General features: G+C 53.3%; 5 protein-coding genes across 32 annotated transcripts in view; 4 read left to right on the top strand and 1 right to left on the bottom strand.

The window, feature by feature from the left end:
- The window catches only part of UBAP2 (ubiquitin associated protein 2), a 121,163-nt gene that overhangs the window by 5,714 nt on the left and 95,265 nt on the right, over positions 1 to 20,184 (bottom strand). For all 28 annotated transcript variants that reach the window (XR_014939710.1, XR_014939711.1, XM_085529749.1 and 25 more), the window contains 2 exons: positions 2,027 to 2,105; positions 356 to 570 (listed from right to left, as the gene is read on the bottom strand). Coding sequence is in view for 26 of the 28 variants with exons in the window: in XM_085529749.1 (XP_085385875.1) it covers positions 356 to 570; positions 2,027 to 2,105 (294 nt within the window). In the remaining 2 variants the exon portion in view is untranslated. The remainder of the gene's footprint in view (positions 1 to 355; positions 571 to 2,026; positions 2,106 to 20,184) is intronic.
- Positions 3,961 to 4,626, top strand: LOC107305745 (interferon type B-like). Its single transcript, XM_015848271.3, has one exon. The coding sequence runs from the start codon at positions 3,961 to 3,963 to the stop codon at positions 4,624 to 4,626; it is 666 nt and encodes a 221-aa protein (XP_015703757.2).
- On the top strand, positions 4,693 to 9,280 carry LOC146754181 (interferon type A1/A2-like). Its single transcript, XM_085529790.1, has one exon. It carries the CDS (start codon positions 8,555 to 8,557, stop codon positions 9,146 to 9,148), a length of 594 nt encoding a protein of 197 aa, XP_085385916.1. The 5' UTR covers positions 4,693 to 8,554; the 3' UTR covers positions 9,149 to 9,280.
- LOC146754180 (interferon type A1/A2-like) lies at positions 11,417 to 13,661 on the top strand. Its single transcript, XM_085529789.1, has one exon. It carries the CDS (start codon positions 12,936 to 12,938, stop codon positions 13,527 to 13,529), a length of 594 nt encoding a protein of 197 aa, XP_085385915.1. The 5' UTR covers positions 11,417 to 12,935; the 3' UTR covers positions 13,530 to 13,661.
- On the top strand, positions 17,321 to 18,046 carry LOC146754179 (interferon type A1/A2-like). The gene has a single exon (XM_085529787.1). The coding sequence runs from the start codon at positions 17,321 to 17,323 to the stop codon at positions 17,912 to 17,914; it is 594 nt and encodes a 197-aa protein (XP_085385913.1). The 3' UTR covers positions 17,915 to 18,046.

The raw sequence follows: 20,184 nt of genomic DNA, 5'->3' as shown, positions 1-20,184 counted from the left end.
AATTTCCTCCCTCCTGAGACTACCAGTGCTGCTCCACTGCTTCATGGGGCGTCACTTCCTCTAAAAGATGCCGTAGGCACTCTCAACAGGCTGACTCAGCTTTTGGTCTCTGATTCTCTACAGACTGAGGGATTTCAGGAACACTAAAAATCCATAAGCTGCAGCTACCTGCTACGTACTGTAACCTGTGCCCATGGCCTTTCAAATTTCCTCTTCTCTTGGGGAAGGGCAGTAATTATTTTATCAAGCTTGAACTAAACTTTTGGAGATCCCTTGCAGGATGGAGAAGGTTTTGCTGGGAGAGTAAAACCAGAGAGGCACCAAGGCGAGTTATAGCCAAGGCTGTGACACTTACAAACATGGTTGGCCCATACTGGAATGCACTGGGTACACCTGGAACCCCAGCATAGTAAGGTAGCCCAGTGTAGCTGTAGCCTGGTGGCAGGGTTGGGTTGAGGAAGGGCTGCTGAGTTGTGTGGTGAGTCTGTGTCTGGTTCTGCTGTGGCTGAGCTAGCGTGGTTGCAGGAGCAGGAGAGGCAGAATCCCCACGGCCAAATTTTGTTACATCACCTGCAAAAGAACGAACTGATCAGAAGAACGATCAAAGCTTTTCCACGAGGAACTTCTGTGCACAAGTAAACAACTGAAAAGAAAAAATTAAACAAAAAGAGCACATCCTGTACTTGAAAGGCTGTGGGTTTCCATGGGAAAAACTCTCCTGGTTTCTGTTCCTGACAGTGAAGGCACATTGCCCTTTTGTGGCACAGAACTCTGTGCTGTGACTAAATACAGACACTGATACTTAGCTATTTCACACACTCTGAGTAGTTCATTACCATTAGACCATTGCAACAAAATACGCTAAAAGCAGAAGTATGGTAAATAGCCGAAGTGCAAATGGTTGTTGGGTTAAGTGTGACTCTCCTGGAGGTTAAACTGATTAGCCAAGCTTCATGGGCTGAGAGCAGTTAGGATTTAGAGGCAGCGATGGGCTTATTTTTGTCAGTGTCTGTTTATTTGTGAAGCATGACTAGTTAAAATATCTGGTTCCTCACACCACCAAAGTTCTGGAGACAGTAGCTGAAGGCCAGGAAAGCAAGGCTTGCATCGCGGACCACCTTATTGAAGAAGCAGGAAGGGAAATTTGGTTATTAACCCAAAATCAGCCTCCCAAGAGAAGTGACTATGATGCAGAAAACTTAAAAAAAAAAAAAAAAAATCTTCCTAATTTCTGACAGCACTCAGAACAGCCTGTTTATGTGTTTGGTTTTGTAACACATCTGCCACACATCTGTCTCCTCCTGACCACTCTTCCCTTTCCCTGGTTGCCAAGAAGCATGACAAGATTTAATACCCACATCAGAGAAATTATAATTCATATGGCTACAGTTTTAAGCTGTAATCAGATGGCAGCAGAAGAAAACCACTTGCTGAACGTGCTGCAACATAATCTCTGCACACTGATAAATGGAGAACAAATGCAGAAATCGAGATAGGGCTTCTTAGACCACTTCTGAGAATGAAGTCCATCAGATCAGGAAGAGGGCAAGTGACTGCAACAGACAGCGCCTGGTGGGGATCCTGAAGTGATAAAGTAGCAATAACTAAGAACATGGAGCTGCTGAGAAGTTTCTGAAAGGGTCTATTCCACTGCCAAAAGAAGCAAGCAAGCCAGAGCAATTTCAAGAAAACAGATTAAACTATCAGCTATTTTCCAAGCACCTGTATGTGCACGGGAAGGGCATGAGATGACACTGACATTTGTATTTTTAACAATTTTGCACTTGTTCTCAAACACCACCCAACTTCATCCCAGAACAGGCCCCATATGAATTATCAATCAGAACCATGCAGAAAAATCCATGTCAAAATAGCAAGTGAGAAGCTTGCTTTTATTTGCCTACTTTGCTTGGGTGGGTGTAATTGCCTGCAGAAGGAAAAACAACTTCTCTTTCAGCAACAGCTGGATGACCTGAATTTAAAAACCAGCCCATCTCACTTATCTCTGACTTTAAGCAGCACTCACCTGAGTATGGGTTGTTAGCAAGGCTCCCATCTCTGCCTGTCAAGGTTGCAGGAGCAGGGAATGTAATTCCATAGTAATCCTTAAAAAAATGAAACATCATTTATTAATAGTTGAAACCACAAAAGACCTGAATAGTTCCTACAAATTCTGTCTTCCAAACATAACAATTGCCACGGGTTAAGTGAAAATCTACCTGTAATGCTTCCCTACAATACGACACGATCCATTTGTGAATAGGGCAAATTTCATTTTCTGGTAGCTCATTGTATGGTGGGGCCTCTTTATGGTACCAGGAGTGGGGTTCAAACCCATGCGGACATACAAAACCATGACAACAATGTAAAAGCAAGAAGAGAAGCTATAAGGTCAGCTTCTGCTCACGCTTACAACAGAGCTGAAGATTTACTTGGATCCTTGATTTGAAACAATGAACAGAGACACACACAGCCAGATCCAGTCTTGCCTTGGAAGTCTCGAGGCAGCCTGTTCCAGTGCCTCAACAACCCCACTGTAAAAGACTTCTTCTTTGTATCTAACCCAAATCTACCCTCTAAACGGATGAACCCCTTTGGGCTCCGTAGTCTCACATGCATCTAGCCAGAGCAGCAAATCCCAAACAAGTTCAGAGCTCACAGGGCGCTTATTGTAATCCTAACTCATGATCTTCCACTCTGGGGGTCTCAGGTCAACGCTGAAGATGCAGTAAAGATGATACTAAATATCTCTGCTCAGACTATGCCCATACTTGTGATGTGATCATCCTCATCTAATAACAGACCTATGTTACCCTGGGTACGTATTAGGCTGTTAACATAACTTCAGAAGTACCAACCTATTTCAAACAATATAGCTATAACTTGACTAAGGCGTGCAGGAGAACACATCAAAAGTCAAAAAGGAGACATCAGGAATATTTCCTGAGAACAAGTGTGAGAGGAAAGGACTGAAAAACAAGAAGCGGTCTAACATTACAATTTAAACTTAATCAACTAGCACGTCAAGTACCACGCACACCAAAGTCTTTGGTCCCATCACCATGCTACCACACAGTCAGGCTACAACAGAGTAGAAGAAAAGATTACAGCAGACAAGATTATATAATCCAATAGCAGTCAGAATTTATCATGCTAACATGTACATTAAGAAGTTGAGTTTAAATTTAAAAAAAAAAAAAAAGAAGAAGAAGAAGAAAAGGCACAGTCCCCAAAAAGGTTGCATTCTGGTTGCATCAGTGCCTCTCATTGCTGGAAATATCCCAGATGTGGTGACGTCTGCAACTGAATCCCAGCCAACTTTCGTTTTCAGCATGCAAACAGACTGGCACCTTGAACACACTGGTATTCCCTGCTAGCGAATATGTTGTCTGCTACATATTGAGTAGTAGGAATTTCCCCCAGTGCAAATGCAAAATATAACAAATATATATGTATTTAAAAAATTAAATTAAATAAAAAAGAAACATAAGAAAGAAGAAGAAAGTAACAACCAGAATGAACACAAGAATGACTGATGACAAAACCTTCCCAACAGTAACTCAGATGGCACAAGGGAAATTACACTGGATTTTGGTAGGCAAGGAAGTGTACAAATAAAACTTAGAACTCTAAGTCCGTGAAAGCAACAAAAGAAAAACTCCAAAGCACACAAAGCGCAGTTGCCTCAAGAGCATCTGCCCCAGTGCTTTCACATCCAGCACTCAACCACAACAGCCTGGCTGCAAGCCAGCCCATAAGCAGGCACAGGAACATACTGCCTCTGCCTCCAATACAGCCACCACGTGGTCTCACCTTGCCTGACTCAAGAGAAGCCTGAAGGAAAAAAGCAAAGAGAAAGCAAAACTAAAAAGGGAAACAAGGGAACTCTCTGGATAATGATGAAAAGAAACATGCAACATCTCATAAAGCTGGCCTCACAGCAACACCTCAAACACCATCATGAAGATTTACCAGGCTGCTGCCCAGCACAACACAAGTCCCTCCAAGGCAATGCCTACAAAGCCTCAGACCCCAGGGAGGCACAGCATCCTACTGCTCTTGCTCTTTCTGCCAGCTTCCACCATTGCCTTCTCCTGCAACCACCTTCGCCACCAGGATGCCAACTTCTCTTGGGAAAGCCTCCAGCTCCTTAAGAATGCAGCTCCACCTCCACCACAGCCTTGCCCACAAGAAAATGTGCCTCTTCCATTTCCGGAAACCCTTTTGGAAAGCAAGGACAAGAAGCAAGCTGCTATCACCACGCTCCTCATCCTCCAACACCTCTTCAACTTGCTTAGCAGCCCACGCACTCCAGCACACTGGATTGACCATGCACACCACAGCCTCCTCAACAAGATACAGCACTACACCCATCACATTGAAAAATGCTTCGCAGACCAAAGCGTGCGCTCCCAGAGACGAAGGCCTCGCAACTCTCACCTCAGCATCAACAAATACTTCAAATCCATCCACAGCTTCCTCCAGCACAACAACTACAATGCCTGTACCTGGGACCATGTCCGCCTCCAGGCTCAAGACTGCTTCCGACACCTGGACACACTCATACGACAGATGAAAAGTCAAGCTCCTCTCACAACCCATTCCAAACGTCTCAACACCCAGTGACTGTCCCCAGCCAACAGCAATGGCCACCTATCAAGAGGAACCCGCCACAGCACTATTCACTCAGCCTTCCTCCACCCAATGGCTGCAGCAACTGGGACATAGGCATGACTGAGCCCAGCCCATTGGCATCATGTCACGGACTGAGCCTGGCGATGGCACAGCCCATCCTGCCACAGCACCTGGCCCACACCACAACCCAAACTTGTTTGGAATGGGAGGATGAAGTCTTTGCGATGCTGCACACCTGGGAGAGTGGGGATAGGATCAGCATTTACTTCTGAGGAAGTCTTGTAGACAGCCTCCCCTGATGGAGGGGGAAGGTCTCAATGGACACTGTTGTACTTGCACAGGCTGATGACTTGCTATTTATGACAGCACTTTATTTATTTGCCTATTTGTCCCTCATTCTTTTTTTATTATTATTTATTTATATTTATTAATTGGTTCACTTATTTATTCTTTTTTTTTTTTAAAATGGAAATAAAGACTTGATATTAAAAAAAACAAAAAGACCCCGTCATTCTGTACACATGCACAGAAAAAGGCAGGCTTCCTACCCATGGGCAGAGATTAGCCTCCTGACAGCTCCAGGCTGCTGACCGCTATCATGGACCACATGGCTTCAGGAGAGCAGCACATCCATGTACCCACTGACCCCAGGCGCTTCTCCCGCGGCAACAAGACCCCAGCAGTGCATGCCCACCACAACCACATATAACCACTTACGTTAGAAAAAAACCTCTACAAGTCCATATGCTACTCTAGAAATACTAAGTTCAACATTAAGCCATAGACATAAAACATTTTATATTACCTCGGCCACACCTAGTGAGAAGGAAATGTTTTGGGCTGCATATAACATAAAATATATAAATAATGTATATAAGTAACAAAACTTAATAAAAAATATTTTATTCCTAAAACATGCAACAAAACCAGTGGGATATCTGATATTTTCGGTGAAACTAGTGCACCAGTGTCGTTCAATGGAAGTGACCTCAATTTCTAGTGAGTTCTCAATACATTTGTCAGATTTTTAACAAAATTTTACTGTTTAGACTTAAACCTTGAAAACAGTTCACAACTGTAGGTACTGCCAGAAGCAACAACATGAATGTGGTGTGAATGGGAAATGCTATTAACACTGTTAATAGCATTTAGTTAATAGTTAAGCTATTAACACTGAACTGACCCAACACTGTAACCCCAACATGTACTGGATACAGCAGAGGTATTTACTGCTAACAGCACACAAACATTTGGCTGCAGCACAAACTGCATGAAGGGCCAGGCCACACCACTCAGTGTGGAAGAGTCATGGCTGTGACTGTGGGAGGCACGGGTAAAGCTGCAGGATAGTCTAGATTCCCATTCATACCAATCACACCTGTGAAAAACAATTTAAAAATATTTCACCAAAACATCCCATGGAATATTGCTGGAACAGGCCAACCTGTATAACCACATCATGCGTAGAAGATGATGACTACAAAATCACACCAGTCCCTATTCAAAAACATGCAATAAGTAACAAGCTCTCACCAGACAATCGAAATCTCTAGGCTATTTAACAACAACAGATTCAACCACCGTTTGAACAGATTCTCTATAGACCAAAAACCATCAGCTTCATAGATATACATGGAAAATGCAACCTGAACCCATATCCCAAAGCCACTGCTCTTCAACATCTTCATCGGCCACACAGCTGACGGAATCCACTGCACCCTCAGCAAGTTTGCAGACTTCACGCCCCAAGCTGAGCCATGCAGCTGACACGGCAGAAGGAACGGAGGCCATCCAAACGCACCTCGACAAATGCAAACCCACCTGGGCTCATGAATACCCAATGAGGTTCAACAAAGTCAAGTGCAAGGTGCCGCGCTTGGGCGGGGAAAACGCCAGATACCTACACAGCATGACAGATCAACGCCTTGACGGCAGACCTGCCGAGAAGAACTTAGGGGCCCCGGTAGATGAAAAACTTCAAGCGGGCTAGCAGCGAGCACCTGTGGCCCCCAAGGCCAACCGCATACTGGCCTGCACCGACAGGAGCGGCCAACAGGGTGGGGGAGGTGACTGTCCCCCAACGCAACCAATCTCCAATGCCCTCGCGACACCCCGTCTGGAGTAATGCGTTCAGGTCCATGGCCACCAGCTCAGGAAAGACGGGCAGACTTTGCAGAGAGGGCGACAAGAGCAGGGCCACAAGGATGACCAGAGGACTGGAGCACTTCTCCTACCAAGACAAGCTGAGGGAGCACTGCCTCTTCCGTCTGGACAAGACCAAGCACCAGGAAGACCACGTAGCAGCCTGCCGGCACTTAAAGGGATGTCCGTCATACGCAGGAGAGAAATCAACTTCTCACACGGGTAGGCAGTGATAGAACACGGCTTTAAAATGAAAAGGATCACGGTCAGATGCCAGGGGGAGACGGAGGTCAGGCACCACCGCGCGATGCCCAGGGAAGATTCTGGATCCCCCATTCCCCCAACCCGGAGGGGTTCGAGGCCAGGCTGAATGCAGCACTGGGAAGCCTGCTCTTACAGCTTGAGTTCCGCGGTCGGCAACCGTGCCGCCAGCAGTGAGTGGGAACAAGGTGACTGCCGAGGCCCCTTCCAAAGCAAGCCATTCTTTGACTCAAAGGGGGCCTACGGGACACCCGGAGTGGGAAACGTAAACACAGACTGCCATGGTAGGACAAGGGCCAGTGGCTTTCAACTAAAAGGCAGGAGGGTCACACTAGACGTCAGCAAGAGACTTTGTCCTCTGAGGGGCAGTGGAGCGCAGGAAAAGGTCACCCAGAGAAACCGAGGACGCCCCGGCACTGGAAGCCTCTCACAGCACGCTAGATGGGGCTTTGGGCACCCCGCTCTAGCGGAATGCGGCTCGGCCCACGGAAAGAGGGTGCTGGAAGCGCACGGCAGTTGTGGGCCCCTCCAACCCAAACCACCCTCTCACTCTGTCATCTCCTCCAGTCTCCTCATCCTCAAAAGGTGCTTAAAGAGCTACGGTGCTGGCCTCAGCTCCATCACGTTTGCGGACTCCTCCTGGAGAGCGACAAATCTTCGGCCTTTGCAACGCAAGATCCCTGGCTTACAACTGCCCGCCTGCTGCTACGTTTCCTCCTTCTCACCCGATGCCACAGGAAGCAAGGAAAAGACCATGGAGGAAGGCGACGCGTCGCCTGACAAGCACCACAGCCGCAGGCCACGCTCGGAAGGATACCTTCCCTTTCTCTTTCTTCCTCAACCACAAGCCTTTTCTACATATCCTCAGCAGCTTCCGACACAGGCGGCGCTGCCTCCTCCGACCGCAATAGCAGCCGGCCCAAAGTTCCTCACGCCGCCGGAAACTACCCAAGGTTCTTCCATCACGCATCGCTTGTCAATGCTTTGTGAAAAACAAACAGAAACGATGCACGGGAAGCAAACCACGGGAAACACACATCTCACTCAAGTCGAAAGACCAAGGCCAATTACAGCATTATGGCATTACGTAAGAAAAGCAGAGTCGAACAGGAAGAGGGATTTCACTGAAGGAATCACCACAGCTCTCGCTGCCCGCCTAAAGGAAAGGATGAAAAAAAAAGAAAAGTATCTGCACAACAGCTGGCCCAGAACATTCCGCCCCACCACTTTCACATCCCCCTTCCAACCCTTGCAGCCAGCCACCCCACAACACACCGCCGGACAAGCACCTCCACCAACCGCCCCACACACAGCCAAGCCACTTGCTCGCAGACCACAAAAACCAATAGCCAAAAGTGAAAGCCACGGGCAAAATCTCTCGGCAACAGGAAAGCGAGGAAGGGAAAGATGCCACACTACATAAAGCCGGCACCGCGGCAGCACACAGACCGCTGCCACCACCGGCACCGCCACCGAGCCCCACCAGCCTCCTGCCAAGCACAACGCCACTGCCACCATGCCTGTGCCTGCAAGCCCACAGCACCCACGGGGGTACGGCATCCTGCTCCTCACGCTCCTTCTGAAAGCTCTCGCCACCACCGCCACCGCCTCCGCCTGCAGCCACCTTCGCCCCCAGGACGCCACCTTCTCTCGCGACAGCCTCCAGCTCCTAGGGGACATGGCTCCCAGCCCACCCCAGCTGTGCCCACAGCACAGCGCGTCGCCTTGCTCCTTCAACGACACCATCCTGGACACCAGCAACATCTGGCAAACTGACAAAACCACCCACGACATTCTTCAGGACCTCTTCAGTATCCTCAGCGGACCAAGCACTCCACCCCACTGGATCGAAAGCCAACGCCAAAGCCTCCTCAGCCACATCCAGCGCTACACCCAGCACCTCGAGCAGTGCCTGGAAAAAAACAGCGACACGCGCTCCCGGACACGACGGCCTCGAAACCTTCACCTCACCATCAGCAAACACTTCAGCTGCCTCCGCACCTTCCTCAGCGATAACGACTACAGCGCCTGCGCCTGGGACCTCGTCCTCCTGCAAGCTCGTGAATGGTTCCGGCGCATCAACAACCTCACAGGCAACACGCGCACTTAGCCCCAAACGCACCTCCCACCCTCTTCCTACTTATCTATTTATTCAACTATTTATACAAACGTCTATTTATTCACCTATTTATTCTTTTATTTATTCCGACAAAATAAAAGTTCTCCTTTACAAAACTGCCTGCCACTGCCTCCTTTCGCTCAATCTCACAAGCCCCTTTCGGGGGAAACCCACCCCACGACTCTCACGCGCACCTTTGAAAACTCGCGTCAGCCCTGACGGTGGACGGACATCCACGAGTTCGGCACAAAAAGCAGCCAAAGGAGGGACACCCGCGGCGGCACGACCGTCCGGTTATGGCTAACGAGCTCGAAGGAATAAGCTGATCACCCCTTTCAGCACAGAAGCTCGATGGTCACAGCAGTACCGCAGTGACGGCTTGTGCCTCATTCGTGTGAAATTAGCCCCACACTTGACTCGCGTCTTGAGAACCACGACGGAGAACACGAAGGCGGCGTATGACCGCAGCGGTTGACTCTTCACGCAAATCCTGTCACACTCTCATCCCACAAAGAGAAACCCAAAAGCCTCAGCTTCTACGGGGAGGCAGAGCTATCTTGGGGAAGCAGAGAAGAGAAAGGCAGAGACGAGGAAGGAGACAAGAGAGCTAAGAGATGGGAAGCTACAGTCATCTTACGCCACCAAGACGGGGGCGCAGGGGGAGGGGATGCACCTGATTGGCAACCGCTCCGTCTCCCCTCTGGGTAGACAACCCGGGGACAGCATGCATTTGGATAGCGCTACGTCTTACTTTCAGCTGGGATAGAATGCCTTCCTTCAGAGCGCCTGCCACGATGCGGTGCCTTGGTTCTAGGAGAAAAACAATGCTGGTAACACTCCGACGCTTACTCGTGCTGCCAAGCGGTGCTGCACAGGGCCATAGCCATTGCCAGCAAAAGGCGCGAGGAGCTGGGAGGGAGCAGAACTAGGACAACTGACACCCCCTACCACACGTCATCAACAGAAGCAGTTTTGGGGAGGGTGGGAGTTCAACTTGTGCGCTCCTCCACGCCTCGCGTGGCTGCAAAGCCGCTCTGCGCCCTGTCAGAAAAGTCACGGCTGTCAGGCAAAGTCCCCGGTGACTGCAAAGAAGAAAACATCCCTCCCCGCTTTATGAAACGGAGGAAGGAACACGGCGGGAACCACGGGCCGGTGAGCCTCACCTCTGTGCCTAGGAAGATCATGGAGCAGACCTGCCAGGAACAGAGGGATGAGCAGGAGACCCCAGGCAGCCTGCACGGCTTCACCAAGGGCACATCGTGCCTGACTAACCAGGCGGCCTCCAACGACGGAGTGACCGCATCGCTGCACAACGGGAAGGCAACCCATGCCGTCTACGCTAAGGATTTCTGCAAGGCTTGCCCCGCACCCGTATCACTTAACTGGACAGACGTGGCTTCAAAGGGTGAGCTATTCGCTGGATGAGGAATGGGCTCCATGGTCGCGGCCTGGCGCTGCTGTCAATGGCTCTACGCCCAGGCGGAGGCCGGACACGAGCAGCGTCCCGCACGGTCCGGCCCGGGGCCACTGCTCTTCAATATCTTCATCGGCCACACAGCTGACGGAATCCACTGCACCCTCAGCAAGTTTGCAGACTTCACGCCCCAAGCTGAGCCATGCAGCTGACACGGCAGAAGGAACGGAGGCCATCCAAACGCACCTCGACAAATGCAAACCCACCTGGGCTCATGAATACCCAATAAGGTTCAACAAAGTCAAGTGCAAGGTGCCGCGCTTGGGCGGGGAAAACGCCAGATACCTACACAGCATGACAGATCAACACCTTGACGGCAGACCTGCCGAGAAGGACTTAGGGGCCCTGGTAGATGAAAAACTTCAAGCGGGCTAGCAGCGCGCACCTGCGGCCCCCAAGGCCAACCGCATACTGGCCTGCACCGACAGGAGCGGCCAACAGGGTGGGGGAGGTGACTGTCCCCCAACGCAACCAATCTCCAATGCCCTCGCGACACCCCGTCTGGAGTAATGCGTTCAGGTCCATGGCCACCAGCTCAGGAAAGACGGGCAGACTTTGCATAGAGGGCGACAAGAGCAGGGCCACAAGGATGACCAGAGGACTGGAGCACTTCTCCTACCAAGACAAGCTGAGGGAGCACTGCCTCTTCCGTCTGGACAAGACCAAGCACCAGGAAGACCACGTAGCAGCCTGCCGGCACTTAAAGGGATGTCCGTCATACGCAGGAGAGAAATCAACTTCTCACACGGGTAGACAGTGATAGAACACGGCTTTAAAATGAAAAGGATCACGGTCAGATGCCAGGGGGAGACGGAGGTCAGGCACCACCGCGCGATGCCCAGGGAAGATTCTGGATCCCCCATTCCCCCAACCCGGAGGGGTTCGAGGCCAGGCTGAATGCAGCACTGGGAAGCCTGCTCTTACAGCTTGAGTTCCGCGGTCGGCAACCGTGCCGCCAGCAGTGAGTGGGAACGAGGTGACTGCCGAGGCCCCTTCCAAAGCAAGCCATTCTTTGACTCAAAGGGGGCCTACGGGGCACCCGGAGTGGGAAACGTAAACACGGACTGCCATGGTAGGACAAGGGCCAGTGGCTTTCAACTAAAAGGCAGGAGGGTCACACTAGACGTCAGCAAGAGACTTTGTCCTCTGAGGGGCAGTGGAGCGCAGGAAAAGGTCACCCAGAGAAACCGAGGACGCCCCGGCACCGGAAGCCTCTCACAGCACGCTGGATGGGGCTTTGGGCACCCCGCTCTAGCGGAATGCGGCTCGGCCCACGGAAAGAGGGTGCTGGAAGCGCACGGCAGTTGTGGGCCCCTCCAACCCAAACCACCCTCTCACTCTGTCATCTCCTCCAGTCTCCTCATCCTCAAAAGGTGCTTAAAGAGCTACGGTGCTGGCCTCAGCTCCATCACGTTTGCGGACTCCTCCTGGACAGCGACAAATCTTCGGCCTTTGCAACGCAAGATCCCTGGCTTACAACTGCCCGCCTGCTGCTACGTTTCCTCCTTCTCACCCGATGCCACAGGAAGCAAGGAAAAGACCATGGAGGAAGGCGACGCGTCGCCTGACGAGCACCACAGCCGCAGGCCATGCTCGGAAGGATACCTTCCCTTTCTCTTTCTTCCTCAACCACAAGCCTTTTCTACATATCCTCAGCAGCTTCCGACACAGGCGGCGCTGCCTCCTCCGACCGCAACAGCAGCCGGCCCGAAGTTCCTCACGCCGCCGGAAACTACCCAAGGTTCTTCCATCACGCATCGCTTGTCAATGCTTTGTGAAAAACAAACAGAAACGATGCACGGGAAGCAAACCACGGGAAACACACATCTCACTCAAGTCGAAAGACCAAGGCCAATTACAGCATTATGGCATTACGTAAGAAAAGCAGAGTCGAACAGGAAGAGGGATTTCACTGAAGGAATCACCACAGCTCTCGCTGCCCGCCTAAAGGAAAGGATGAAAAAAAAAGAAAAGTATCTGCACAACAGCTGGCCCAGAACATTCCGCCCCACCACTTTCACATCCCCCTTCCAACCCTTGCAGCCAGCCACCCCACAACACACCGCCGGACAAGCACCTCCACCAACCGCCCCACACACAGCCAAGCCACTTGCTCGCAGACCACAAAAACCAATAGCCAAAAGTGAAAGCCACGGGCAAAATCTCTCGGCAACAGGAAAGCGAGGAAGGGAAAGATGCCACACTACATAAAGCCGGCACCGCGGCAGCACACAGACCGCTGCCACCACCGGCACCGCCACCGAGCCCCACCAGCCTCCTGCCCAGCACAACGCCACTGCCACCATGCCTGTGCCTGCAAGCCCACAGCACCCACGGGGGTACGGCATCCTGCTCCTCACGCTCCTTCTGAAAGCTCTCGCCACCACCGCCACCGCCTCCGCCTGCAGCCACCTTCGCCCCCAGGACGCCACCTTCTCTCGCGACAGCCTCCAGCTCCTAGGGGACATGGCTCCCAGCCCACCCCAGCTGTGCCCACAGCACAGCGCGTCGCCTTGCTCCTTCAACGACACCATCCTGGACACCAGCAACATCTGGCAAACTGACAAAACCACCCACGACATTCTTCAGGACCTCTTCAGTATCCTCAGCGGACCAAGCACTCCACCCCACTGGATCGAAAGCCAACGCCAAAGCCTCCTCAGCCACATCCAGCGCTACACCCAGCACCTCGAGCAGTGCCTGGAAAAAAACAGCGACACGCGCTCCCGGACACGACGGCCTCGAAACCTTCACCTCACCATCAGCAAACACTTCAGCTGCCTCCGCACCTTCCTCAGCGATAACGACTACAGCGACTGCGCCTGGGACCTCGTCCTCCTGCAAGCTCGTGAATGGTTCCGGCGCATCAACAACCTCACAGGCAACACGCGCACTTAGCCCCAAACGCACCTCCCACCCTCTTCCTACTTATCTATTTATTCAACTATTTATACAAACGCCTATTTATTCACCTATTTATTCTTTTATTTATTCCGACAAAATAAAAGTTCTCCTTTACAAAACTGCCTGCCACTGCCTCCTTTCGCTCAATCTCACAAGCCCCTTTCGGGGGAAACCCACCCCACGACTCTCACGCGCACCTTTGAAAACTCGCGTCAGCCCTGACGGTGGACGGACATCCACGAGTTCGGCACAAAAAGCAGCCAAAGGAGGGACACCCGCGGCGGCACGACCGTCCGGTTATGGCTAACGAGCTCGAAGGAATAAGCTGATCACCCCTTTCAGCACAGAAGCTCGATGGTCACAGCAGTACCGCAGTGACGGCTTGTGCCTCATTCGTGTGAAATTAGCCCCACACTTGACTCGCGTCTTGAGAACCACGACGGAGAACACGAAGGCGGCGTATGACCGCAGCGGTTGACTCTTCACGCAAATCCTGTCACACTCTCATCCCACAAAGAGAAACCCAAAAGCCTCAGCTTCTACGGGGAGGCAGAGCTATCTTGGGGAAGCAGAGAAGAGAAAGGCAGAGACGAGGAAGGAGACAAGAGAGCTAAGAGATGGGAAGCTACAGTCATCTTACGCCACCAAGACGGGGGCGCAGGGGGAGGGGATGCACCTGATTGGCAACCGCTCCGTCTCCCCTCTGGGTAGACAACCCGGGGACAGCATGCATGCATTTGGATAGCGCTACGTCTTACTTTCAGCTGGGATAGAATGCCTTCCTTCAGAGCGCCTGCCACGATGCGGTGCCTTGGTTCTAGGAGAAAAACAACGCTGGTAACACTCCGACGCTTACTCGTGCTGCCAAGCGGTGCTGCACAGGGCCATAGCCATTGCCAGCAAAAGGCGCGAGGAGCTGGGAGGGAGCAGAACTAGGACAACTGACACCCCCTACCACACGTCATCAACAGAAGCAGTTTTGGGGAGGGTGGGAGTTTAACTTGTGCGCTCCTCCACGCCTCGCGTGGCTGCAAAGCCGCTCTGCGCCCTGTCAGAAAAGTCACGGCTGTCAGGCAAAGTCCCCGGTGACTGCAAAGAAGAAAACATCCCTCCCCGCTTTATGAAACGGAGGAAGGAACACGGCGGGAACCACGGGCCGATGAGCCTCATCTCTGTGCCTAGGAAGATCATGGAGCAGACCTGCCAGGAACAGAGGGATGAGCAGGAGACCCCAGGCAGCCTGCACGGCTTCACCAAGGGCACATCGTGCCTGACTAACCAGGCGGCCTCCAACGACGGAGTGACCGCATCGCTGCACAACGGGAAGGCAACCCATGCCGTCTACGCTAAGGATTTCTGCAAGGCTTGCCCCGCACCCGTATCACTTAACTGGACAGACGTGGCTTCAAAGGGTGAGCTATTCGCTGGATGAGGAATGGGCTCCATGGTCGCGGCCTGGCGCTGCTGTCAATGGCTCTACGCCCAGGCGGAGGCCGGACACGAGCAGCGTCCCGCACGGTCCGGCCCGGGGCCACTGCTCTTCAACATCTTCATCGGCCACACAGCTGACGGAATCCACTGCACCCTCAGCAAGTTTGCAGACTTCACGCTCCAAGCTGAGCCATGCAGCTGACACGGCAGAAGGAACGGAGGCCATCCAAACGCACCTCGACAAATGCAAACCCACCTGGGCTCATGAATACCCAATAAGGTTCAACAAAGTCAAGTGCAAGGTGCCGCGCTTGGGCGGGGAAAACGCCAGATACCTACACAGCATGACAGATCAACACCTTGACGGCAGACCTGCCGAGAAGGACTTAGGGGCCCTGGTAGATGAAAAACTTCAAGCGGGCTAGCAGCGCGCACCTGCGGCCCCCAAGGCCAACCGCATACTGGCCTGCACCGACAGGAGCGGCCAACAGGGTGGGGGAGGTGACTGTCCCCCAACGCAACCAATCTCCAATGCCCTCGCGACACCCCGTCTGGAGTAATGCGTTCAGGTCCATGGCCACCAGCTCAGGAAAGACGGGCAGACTTTGCAGAGAGGGCGACAAGAGCAGGGCCACAAGGATGACCAGAGGACTGGAGCACTTCTCCTACCAAGACAAGCTGAGGGAGCACTGCCTCTTCCGTCTGGACAAGACCAAGCACCAGGAAGACCACGTAGCAGCCTGCCGGCACTTAAAGGGATGTCCGTCATACGCAGGAGAGAAATCAACTTCTCACACGGGTAGACAGTGATAGAACACGGCTTTAAAATGAAAAGGATCACGGTCAGATGCCAGGGGGAGACGGAGGTCAGGCACCACCGCGCGATGCCCAGGGAAGATTCTGGATCCCCCATTCCCCCAACCCGGAGGGGTTCGAGGCCAGGCTGAATGCAGCACTGGGAAGCCTGCTCTTACAGCTTGAGTTCCGCGGTCGGCAACCGTGCCGCCAGCAGTGAGTGGGAACGAGGTGACTGCCGAGGCCCCTTCCAAAGCAAGCCATTCTTTGACTCAAAGGGGGCCTACGGGGCACCCGGAGTGGGAAACGTAAACACGGACTGCCATGGTAGGACAAGGGCCAGTGGCTTTCAACTAAAAGGCAGGAGGGTCACACTAGACGTCAGCAAGAGACTTTGTCCTCTGAGGGGCAGTGGAGCGCAGGAAAAGGTCACCCAGAGAAACCGAGGACGCCCCGGCACCGGAAGCCTCTCACAGCACGCTGGATGGGGCTTTGGGCACCCCGCTCTAGCGGAATGCGGCTCGGCCCACGGAAAGAGGGTGCTGGAAGCGCACGGCAGTTGTGGGCCCCTCCAACCCAAACCACCCTCTCACTCTGTCATCTCCTCCAGTCTCCTCATCCTCAAAAGGTGCTTAAAGAGCTACGGTGCTGGCCTCAGCTCCATCACGTTTGCGGACTCCTCCTGGACAGCGACAAATCTTCGGCCTTTGCAACGCAAGATCCCTGGCTTACAACTGCCCGCCTGCTGCTACGTTTCCTCCTTCTCACCCGATGCCACAGGAAGCAAGGAAAAGACCATGGAGGAAGGCGACGCGTCGCCTGACGAGCACCACAGCCGCAGGCCATGCTCGGAAGGATACCTTCCCTTTCTCTTTCTTCCTCAACCACAAGCCTTTTCTACATATCCTCAGCAGCTTCCGACACAGGCGGCGCTGCCTCCTCCGACCGCAACAGCAGCCGGCCCGAAGTTCCTCACGCCGCCGGAAACTACCCAAGGTTCTTCCATCACGCATCGCTTGTCAATGCTTTGTGAAAAACAAACAGAAACGATGCACGGGAAGCAAACCACGGGAAACACACATCTCACTCAAGTCGAAAGACCAAGGCCAATTACAGCATTATGGCATTACGTAAGAAAAGCAGAGTCGAACAGGAAGAGGGATTTCACTGAAGGAATCACCACAGCTCTCGCTGCCCGCCTAAAGGAAAGGATGAAAAAAAAAGAAAAGTATCTGCACAACAGCTGGCCCAGAACATTCCGCCCCACCACTTTCACATCCCCCTTCCAACCCTTGCAGCCAGCCACCCCACAACACACCGCCGGACAAGCACCTCCACCAACCGCCCCACACACAGCCAAGCCACTTGCTCGCAGACCACAAAAACCAATAGCCAAAAGTGAAAGCCACGGGCAAAATCTCTCGGCAACAGGAAAGCGAGGAAGGGAAAGATGCCACACTACATAAAGCCGGCACCGCGGCAGCACACAGACCGCTGCCACCACCGGCACCGCCACCGAGCCCCACCAGCCTCCTGCCCAGCACAACGCCACTGCCACCATGCCTGTGCCTGCAAGCCCACAGCACCCACGGGGGTACGGCATCCTGCTCCTCACGCTCCTTCTGAAAGCTCTCGCCACCACCGCCACCGCCTCCGCCTGCAGCCACCTTCGCCCCCAGGACGCCACCTTCTCTCGCGACAGCCTCCAGCTCCTAGGGGACATGGCTCCCAGCCCACCCCAGCTGTGCCCACAGCACAGCGCGTCGCCTTGCTCCTTCAACGACACCATCCTGGACACCAGCAACATCTGGCAAACTGACAAAACCACCCACGACATTCTTCAGGACCTCTTCAGTATCCTCAGCGGACCAAGCACTCCACCCCACTGGATCGAAAGCCAACGCCAAAGCCTCCTCAGCCACATCCAGCGCTACACCCAGCACCTCGAGCAGTGCCTGGAAAAAAACAGCGACACGCGCTCCCGGACACGACGGCCTCGAAACCTTCACCTCACCATCAGCAAACACTTCAGCTGCCTCCGCACCTTCCTCAGCGATAACGACTACAGCGACTGCGCCTGGGACCTCGTCCTCCTGCAAGCTCGTGAATGGTTCCGGCGCATCAACAACCTCACAGGCAACATGCGCACTTAGCCCCAAACGCACCTCCCACCCTCTTCCTACTTATCTATTTATTCAACTATTTATACAAACGCCTATTTATTCACCTATTTATTCTTTTATTTATTCCGACAAAATAAAAGTTCTCCTTTACAAAACTGCCTGCCACTGCCTCCTTTCGCTCAATCTCACAAGCCCCTTTCGGGGGAAACCCACCCCACGACTCTCACGCGCACCTTTGAAAACTCGCGTCAGCCCTGACGGTGGACGGACATCCACGAGTTCGGCACAAAAAGCAGCCAAAGGAGGGACACCCGCGGCGGCACGACCGTCCGGTTATGGCTAACGAGCTCGAAGGAATAAGCTGATCACCCCTTTCAGCACAGAAGCTCGATGGTCACAGCAGTACCGCAGTGACGGCTTGTGCCTCATTCGTGTGAAATTAGCCCCACACTTGACTCGCGTCTTGAGAACCACGACGGAGAACACGAAGGCGGCGTATGACCGCAGCGGTTGACTCTTCACGCAAATCCTGTCACACTCTCATCCCACAAAGAGAAACCCAAAAGCCTCAGCTTCTACGGGGAGGCAGAGCTATCTTGGGGAAGCAGAGAAGAGAAAGGCAGAGACGAGGAAGGAGACAAGAGAGCTAAGAGATGGGAAGCTACAGTCATCTTACGCCACCAAGACGGGGGCGCAGGGGGAGGGGATGCACCTGATTGGCAACCGCTCCGTCTCCCCTCTGGGTAGACAACCCGGGGACAGCATGCATGCATTTGGATAGCGCTACGTCTTACTTTCAGCTGGGATAGAATGCCTTCCTTCAGAGCGCCTGCCACGATGCGGTGCCTTGGTTCTAGGAGAAAAACAACGCTGGTAACACTCCGACGCTTACTCGTGCTGCCAAGCGGTGCTGCACAGGGCCATAGCCATTGCCAGCAAAAGGCGCGAGGAGCTGGGAGGGAGCAGAACTAGGACAACTGACACCCCCTACCACACGTCATCAACAGAAGCAGTTTTGGGGAGGGTGGGAGTTTAACTTGTGCGCTCCTCCACGCCTCGCGTGGCTGCAAAGCCGCTCTGCGCCCTGTCAGAAAAGTCACGGCTGTCAGGCAAAGTCCCCGGTGACTGCAAAGAAGAAAACATCCCTCCCCGCTTTATGAAACGGAGGAAGGAACACGGCGGGAACCACGGGCCGATGAGCCTCACCTCTGTGCCTAGGAAGATCATGGAGCAGACCTGCCAGGAACAGAGGGATGAGCAGGAGACCCCAGGCAGCCTGCACGGCTTCACCAAGGGCACATCGTGCCTGACTAACCAGGCGGCCTCCAACGACGGAGTGACCGCATCGCTGCACAACGGGAAGGCAACCCATGCCGTCTACGCTAAGGATTTCTGCAAGGCTTGCCCCGCACCCGTATCACTTAACTGGACAGACGTGGCTTCAAAGGGTGAGCTATTCGCTGGATGAGGAATGGGCTCCATGGTCGCGGCCTGGCGCTGCTGTCAATGGCTCTACGCCCAGGCGGAGGCCGGACACGAGCAGCGTCCCGCACGGTCCGGCCCGGGGCCACTGCTCTTCAACATCTTCATCGGCCACACAGCTGACGGAATCCACTGCACCCTCAGCAAGTTTGCAGACTTCACGCCCCAAGCTGAGCCATGCAGCTGACACGGCAGAAGGAACGGAGGCCATCCAAACGCACCTCGACAAATGCAAACCCACCTGGGCTCATGAATACCCAATAAGGTTCAACAAAGTCAAGTGCAAGGTGCCGCGCTTGGGCGGGGAAAACGCCAGATACCTACACAGCATGACAGATCAACACCTTGACGGCAGACCTGCCGAGAAGGACTTAGGGGCCCTGGTAGATGAAAAACTTCAAGCGGGCTAGCAGCGCGCACCTGCGGCCCCCAAGGCCAACCGCATACTGGCCTGCACCGACAGGAGCGGCCAACAGGGTGGGGGAGGTGACTGTCCCCCAACGCAACCAATCTCCAATGCCCTCGCGACACCCCGTCTGGAGTAATGCGTTCAGGTCCATGGCCACCAGCTCAGGAAAGACGGGCAGACTTTGCAGAGAGGGCGACAAGAGCAGGGCCACAAGGATGACCAGAGGACTGGAGCACTTCTCCTACCAAGACAAGCTGAGGGAGCACTGCCTCTTCCGTCTGGACAAGACCAAGCACCAGGAAGACCACGTAGCAGCCTGCCGGCACTTAAAGGGATGTCCGTCATACGCAGGAGAGAAATCAACTTCTCACACGGGTAGACAGTGATAGAACACGGCTTTAAAATGAAA

Source organism: Coturnix japonica, chromosome Z (genome assembly GCF_054131305.1).
Source record: "Coturnix japonica strain WE chromosome Z, WE-NBRP24, whole genome shotgun sequence".
NCBI classification, from domain to species: Eukaryota; Metazoa; Chordata; class Aves; order Galliformes; family Phasianidae; genus Coturnix; species Coturnix japonica.
Note: the sequence above shows the minus strand (reverse complement) of the source record. Positions and strands in the feature narration are given on the sequence as shown.

Coding starts and splice junctions, on each gene's coding strand:
- LOC107305745 (XM_015848271.3), top strand. CDS start 3,961: ATGAAGATTTACCAGGCTGCTGCCCAGCACAACACAAGTCCCTCCAAG.
- LOC146754181 (XM_085529790.1), top strand. CDS start 8,555: ATGCCTGTGCCTGCAAGCCCACAGCACCCACGGGGGTACGGCATCCTG.
- LOC146754180 (XM_085529789.1), top strand. CDS start 12,936: ATGCCTGTGCCTGCAAGCCCACAGCACCCACGGGGGTACGGCATCCTG.
- LOC146754179 (XM_085529787.1), top strand. CDS start 17,321: ATGCCTGTGCCTGCAAGCCCACAGCACCCACGGGGGTACGGCATCCTG.